Below are 6,664 nucleotides of genomic sequence, written 5' to 3' on the forward strand. Positions count from 1 at the left end.
TTGATTGTATTTAGGCTTAATTTCAGGTTTCAGGCGTACGGGCAACCAATTTGTTACCTAGAGAAACGGGTCGCAGCAATGTCCAGAACCATGGACCTTGCCATCGGCGCCGCAGTCGGCCTTGTAAGTGCTTGTAAGGACGAGATGGGAGGGAAGGGAAGGAAGGGGAGGGAGAAAAAGGAGGGGAGGGGAGGGGAGGGGAGGGGAGGGGAGGGGAGGGGAGTTGATGGACAAGATACCAAGCGATCTGTTTGTGGTCGCTGATTTGATGTAGAAACTTGAAACTATTCCGTGCAGCTACGATTATTTCTCATCTGAAAGGTTTGCAGGCTTCTGGAGCTCTAGGATGTGCAGCTCTCTACTACTTGATGCAGTCCAGATCGTCAGAACAAGCCCAGCAAAGGTCTCTGCATGCTGGTACAAGCAAGATCCCACTGACGCTTTTCCCTCGATGTCTCTGACCCGACAGACTGCTATACGGGATCTACAGGTCAGACAACCCGGACGCAGATAATGAGGAGAGCTACACCCCTCCTCTGCCCCCAGAGGTGAAGGAGATGCTGACGTCAGCCTCGCTGTGCCACTTGAGCTGCAACGACAAGGGGGACGCCCCTCATACCTCACTGATGAACTTCACCTTCGTGCCTGAAGAAGAAGACCTCATCATCATGACCACGAGGAAAGACACCAAGAAGTATCGCCTGCTCTCTCAGCGACCAGACGTCAGCTTGTTGGTGCACGACTTTCCTCAGGTAACGTCATGCCGGGCGTGTGTGTAGGGTGATGTGCGAGTGCAGATGGCGAAAACGAATCACGACGATGAATATAGGAGGACACTCTCCATCTCGATCTTCGGCATCGCGAGGATCGAAGATGGAGAGAGAGCGAAGAGGTGTCTCCTTGACGTTGTCCGTGACTGGTCCTCACAGATTTCAAGGTACAGGCAGATTCACTTGGAAAAGAATCGACAGTACGAAAATTTCATTGAGGTCTTCTAGCAAGACTCTGGCTGATAATCGCTCACGTGCTCGGCTCAGGGAGAAGACAAGGCGGTCATCACTGTGAAGGTTCAACGAGCTAGGATGTGCAACGTGAAAGATCAGGTCAGGCGGAATGCTGGACAGACAGTTTGATCTGAGACTGGAGGGCAGGTGACTACGTGGGAAGCTGGAAATGCGAAGAGCAAGTGAAAGTCGCATGAGTCAGAGGGGTCATCGAGCGTTCACGTCACGAAGATTATGTGACGGGCAAGATGGCTCTCTGATGTTACATGCATTCAATTCAACCATCGTAAGTGAAAAACTCAATGTGTCAACGAGGAGAAAAGCGAAGAATGGAAGTTGCATGCGGAGGGAAGTCAGAATTGAGCTAGATGCAGCCATTTGGAAGCTTATCTCCTCGCATGGAGCCAGAAGGGTTGGTTTCTGCCAGCGGAATTTATATTGAGAAGTGGACTCATGAAAAGGGGCAGGCCCGTCGCTAGCGGCTTGAGAGCCGGTGATGATTGATTGTAAGAGTGCAAGAGTCTTTTGGATAGCGTTGTGAGTAGCCTCGTAGTAGGTTGAGGCGCGAGACCTTGATCCTGGTGTCTTGTATCTATTAAACAGCTAGTTTGTTTGATGACGCTGATACACGGCAACTGCCCTTACGATTGTTCGCTTGCACAAGGGAAGAGACCCTCGACCTCTGATAGAGTAGCAGCTCCCTTCTGCCGTCGCTCCTGCCGCCTGTCTTGGAGTCCTTGCCCTTGCAGTCACTTGGATGTTGAAATACTGATGTAGTGCAGCATCAGGTGTGTAGGATTATGACAAGATTGATGATCTCCGCCAGTATCATAAAGACGTCGATTAAAGCGTCATCGCATTTTGTATTTCACACCCTTTGATCAGGTATCATTCTCTTTCCGTCTCGGCTTGTTCGATGCCTCGGATATCCATGCGGCCTGCTTCGAAGGGCTGAGAAGGTCTGAAACAGTCATCCATGAAAGGTCACGGAATCGTTTGGTTCCATTCTGCAGTCCTCTCAACCTCGACACTCGCTCAGACTGTTCGTCCAAGAAATTTTCGCCCTGTCATATATGAAGTCAGCTTCCTTCAGATCTCAGCCTTCTACTGCCTGACGACGCAGGGGAGAACTGAGAGCCTTTCATATACTTGAAGGGTTTCAGCCCTGCATGGGCATCTCCAAAGTGTTAAAGCACCAACACGTGATAAGTCGTCATTCCTTTCCAGCCGTGCTCTGATCCGCGTGCGTTCAATGCTCTTTCAGGCCGTCCGTCTCTGCGCGGCGGGGCCATCTCCCTACCCATCTTGCAGCCACTCCCGTCATCGTTCCTACTGGTACTGCATTCGGGCGCCGCTGCTTCTGATGCTGGACGTTCACTGTCCTCAAGTGTTGTTGGCGATGAAGCTGTTGGTTGCGTGCCACACTGACTGTACAAATGCGCCTTATACGCTTTCACAGCCTCCGTAAGCTCGTTTGTTGATTGAATTCTTTCTCTGATCATCTGTGTCGATTCCTTGTTCAAACTCGTCACAGCCTCCGGGCTCTCCTCCCGGCATGAGGAGCGGCTTTTCAAACAGCAATTACTCAACCGGGAAAGAATCAGGTTATCGTAGGGACACTGATATATGATCAGTAGCAAGACACTGGAGAGAGACAACTGCGTTTGTAAGAGAGAGGTTGAAGTTGGTGTCAGAAGTCAGATTGTGAGTTAAGATGACGAGAAGGTGAAGTTGAAGTCACAAGTTCGGGTCACACTGTCTTTTCATTCTCACTACTTATTCACGACCACACCTAATCCTGAAATCGCTAGATCAATCATCGTCCTCACATCAAGGTGCTCCACGTGTAAGCTCGTCAGCTCCGAGTTGATCTCATTCAAACTTCGACAGCTCGAACATATTGATCTGCATCGATCGGGGCCCACACGTTGCTCTTTTGTCTGTCATTGAGCTCGATCCGATAGGCGTTCCCCAAGTCCCATTGGGCCAAGATGACGCCCTCCTTCCATCGACCAACGTTGGCAAGCACCGTGTCGCCGACAGCGAACCGAAGCTTTCTGTTAGCAGCGCAGGCTTCGAAGCCAGCTATCAGCGATTGTTTGTCAAGGTTCCTTCCAATGAAGATGAATCGGCTCTCCCGAACCTCGCGTGCTCGCCAGCGTCCATGGAAACCCCCGGAGAAGAGCATCCCGACGCCCTGGAACACAAACTTCTCTTCGATGCCCTTGACTGCTATCACTCCCTTGTAACGGTACAGGTTGGCCCCTTCGTCAGTGATGAGACGTTGAATCCATCGCTGAAGCAACTCCATGTTGACCTCGTCGCACGTCTTCACTCCCACTGAAGCGATGGAGAGATCATGCTGATGCTCCTGGTCGCCATCCAAGAAGCCCGGGTCAAACTCAAGAACACGTTTCAGGTCAAACGCGTTCACGTTGAGAACCTCCTTGACATTGACCTGACTCTGTTGCGTTTGAAGGATGGGAGCCGTTGGGTTCAAAGCTCGGAGCTCAGTCTCAATCTTCTTCAAGGTGTTGCCATCCACCAGGTCCACTTTGTTGAGCAGGATCTTGTCGGCAAACACCACTTGCTCTACAGACTCGTTCTCCACCCCCTCTGGTTTCTTTTCTTTGAGGCGAGAAAGAATATGCTTTGCATCGACCACCGTGATCACGCTGTCCAGCCTATACTTCTTCTGAATGTCTTCATCGATGAAAAACGTCTGGACAACAGGCGCTGGGTCAGCCAGACCTGTCGTCTCGATGATGATACCGTTGAACTGCTCCACTCGTTTGTACAACTTCTTCAGAGCCTCCACCAGGTCCCCGCGAACCGTGCAGCAAATGCATCCGTTCATGACTTCGACTATCTCCTCGTCCACGTTCTCGCTCAGCACCTTCTCGTCGATGCCTACCTCACCGAACTCGTTCTCTATCACAGCGAATCTCATGCCGTGCTTCGAGTCATTCAGAATGTGATTCAGCAGCGTGGTCTTGCCCGATCCCAGGAAGCCAGTCAGAACCGTCACGGGGACGATGGGAGCTTGGCCGCGTTTCCACATTCCCCGCTGATGGGTGGTCAACTCGCTCATGGCAGGTGCTGCCCGACCCGCGTGCTGGAGGCTTTTGTAAGGGAGGAGAGAAGAGGGGGCAAGATTGTCAGCCGGGGGCAAATGTTTTCCTGCTGCCGGATACGCATAGGCTTGTATCACAGTGAGGGTCGGCCTCTGGGAACAAACCTTGTACAAACATTGTACAAACATTGTACAAACATTGTACAAACATTGTACAAACATTATTGGTACCAACATGGTCCGCACGTTGCTATCGCCATATGAAGATAAAATGATAATGTCACGAGCTCTTGTCAACTTGTGTGGTCACCCCAAGGGGGTTTTATTAGTCCAACTGTTCCGGGGAACCAGTGAATCCGGAAGGTAGGAGAAACAAGTTCGCCTCAGAAGAAGATGAGGATATTGTAAGATACGGCTGCAGCACAAACAATGCTGGGCGACCTTGAGGTTCGGCGCAAGGAGAGCGGAGTGCTGGTGCGAGGAGAGGGGGCATGGAGGGTCATATCGAGTGGAGTAGTGGGAGGAGGCTTCAGAGAGGAGGAGGAGGATGTTTCCGTTGTGAACGTCAAGGTCAGCCCCGACTACACGATGGACACGCCTCCCGAGCAGCTGATCTATGAGTTCTGCCAAGAGGAGGAAGTGGACCCGTCGAGATGTGTGGGGATGATGACGGCAGCAAGCATGTCGACCTTCAAGGAAGCAGCTCGAAGGGATAAGGAGAGCGGGGTCGAGATACGCGTCTTTGTCACTGCAGGGTTGTCCAACGCCAGAGCAGCAGGAGACAAGGCAGACTGGTTGAGTTGTTTCCTTGTAGAAGACGATGCGCTTTGACCTGAGAGTTGCAGGCAGCACATTCGAACTCCCGAGGAAGAAAAGAAAGGCACCATCAACACTGTCGTCTTCGTCTCGAGCCCGATGGAGGAGGCAGCCATGGTGGAGGCTTTGGCCATCTGCGTGGAAGGGAAATGTAGGGTGATGTCGGACTGGTACATCACATCGGAAGTCTCAGGAAGCATCTGCCAAGGAACAGGAACAGACTCTATCGTCCTCCTCTCCCGTCGGGATCAGAGCGCAGAGAAGATCCGATATGCTGGGAAGCATGTGCTCTTTGCTCAGTTGCTGGCCGAGGCCGTTTGTGAGGCCACCGGGTCATCGGTGAAAGAAGCGATCCTTCACTACTACAAGTCAGAGCTGCGGTATCGCTGCCATCAGCTCTACAGAGTCGCCTCCCTCTGGCTTCCGACGCTCCTGCACTCGTGCTTCGAGCAGACCGACATCTCCGTCAACCCCCAAGACGAGCTCCCCTCCCCTTCCCTCCGGTCCAAGACCGTCGGTCTCTCGCTCTTCCTCCTGTCCTATCGTGCTGAGGGCCAGCTGGGACGAGCCACCAGCCTCATGCTGGCTGCCTTCTGCTGGGACAGGTTTCTAGGGGAGCCGCCCTACACCCTCCATCCTGTCGTGTGGACTGGAAATGCGATCTCGAAGCTGTTGAGTTGGGTGCCAGACCGGGCGTACAGTTCTCCTGCTCTCGGACTCTTCTGCGGGTCTCTGATCACCCTGTCGTGTGCTTGCACCTCGTTCGCAGCTGTAAGATCTCTCGACCAGTGGCTCCAGCTCCTCCCCCACGCTCGCTTCCTCCACTTCGCGTTCGGGGCCTGGCTGCTCAAGAGCTCTCATAGCCTTCACCTCCTCGGAGCCTGCGCCATGCAAATGAAGAAGCTCCTCGACCGCCAAGACCTGCCCCGAGCTCGCAACCAGCTGTGTTGGCTGTGCAGCCGTGACCCGTCGAAGCTGGATGAGAAGGAGTTGGTAGCGGGGACCCTTGAGTCTATCTCGGAGAATCTCTCAGACGGCTACGTCGCTCCTCTCTGCTGGTTCTCTGTCCTCGGCCTGCCAGGTGCCGTCACGTACCGCGTCATCAACACGCTTGACTCGCGCGTCGGATACCGCGGAAGGTTCGAGTACCTCGGGAAGGTGGCGGCATGGCTGGACGACGCGGTGAACCTTGTTCCTGCCCGCCTCACCGCCGCTCTCCTGGCCCTCAGCTCGGCATCTACTGGAGACTCAGCTCGGGATTCCATCGTGACAGCATGGCAGCATGCCGGCCGCTGCGAGAGCCCCAACGCCGGATGGCCGATGGCGGCGCTGGCAGGAGCGATGGGAGTACGGCTGGAGAAGCGAGGATGCTACTCGCTGGGAAGTCAAAAGCACGAGCTCTGCTCTGAGAGCATCGAGCAGGGATGGAAGGTGGTGTGGCGAGGAGGAGTGCTCTGCCTCGTGCTGTGTGTGGCGATCAAGAGATGGAAGTGACGCGATGAAGGAGAACTGACAAGAGGAAACAGATTGCATGTTGCGAGAATGTTGTATAGACATATACCTGCTCTCCTGCTCCTGCTCCTGCTCCTGCTCCTGCTCCTGCTCCTGCTCCTGCTCCTGCTCCTGCTCCTGCTCCTGCTCCTGCTCCTGCTCCTGCTCCTGCTCCTGCTCCTCCATGGAGCGAGTCTTATGGTCGCATCTTTGGCTCCTTCCAGCCGCAGAGTCCGCACTTCTCGAGTTCCATGGCAGCTACGGCAGCGTGAGGAGGAGG

General features: G+C 53.9%; 3 protein-coding genes across 3 annotated transcripts; 2 read left to right on the forward strand and 1 right to left on the reverse strand.

The window, feature by feature from the left end:
* Positions 1 to 78: 78 nt before the first annotated feature.
* GUITHDRAFT_135304 (hypothetical protein) lies at positions 79 to 1,190 on the forward strand (the record flags this gene model as incomplete). The annotated part of the gene is made up of 6 exons (XM_005837034.1): positions 79 to 123; positions 330 to 403; positions 470 to 752; positions 930 to 989; positions 1,038 to 1,103; positions 1,152 to 1,190. The coding sequence occupies 6 exons, from the start codon at positions 79 to 81 to the stop codon at positions 1,188 to 1,190; spliced, it is 567 nt and encodes a 188-aa protein (XP_005837091.1).
* A 1,690-nt stretch (positions 1,191 to 2,880) lies between these two features.
* On the reverse strand, positions 2,881 to 4,095 carry GUITHDRAFT_157306 (hypothetical protein; the record flags this gene model as incomplete). The annotated part of the gene is made up of 2 exons (XM_005837035.1): positions 2,881 to 4,046; positions 4,092 to 4,095. 2 exons carry the CDS (start codon positions 4,093 to 4,095, stop codon positions 2,881 to 2,883), a joined length of 1,170 nt encoding a protein of 389 aa, XP_005837092.1.
* A 411-nt stretch (positions 4,096 to 4,506) lies between these two features.
* On the forward strand, positions 4,507 to 6,387 carry GUITHDRAFT_135306 (hypothetical protein; the record flags this gene model as incomplete). Its single annotated transcript, XM_005837036.1, has 2 exons — positions 4,507 to 4,871; positions 4,923 to 6,387. The coding sequence occupies 2 exons, from the start codon at positions 4,507 to 4,509 to the stop codon at positions 6,385 to 6,387; spliced, it is 1,830 nt and encodes a 609-aa protein (XP_005837093.1).
* Positions 6,388 to 6,664: the final 277 nt, after the last annotated feature.

This window comes from Guillardia theta (genome assembly GCF_000315625.1).
Source record: "Guillardia theta CCMP2712 unplaced genomic scaffold GUITHscaffold_15, whole genome shotgun sequence".
NCBI lineage: Eukaryota > Cryptophyceae > Pyrenomonadales > Geminigeraceae > Guillardia > Guillardia theta.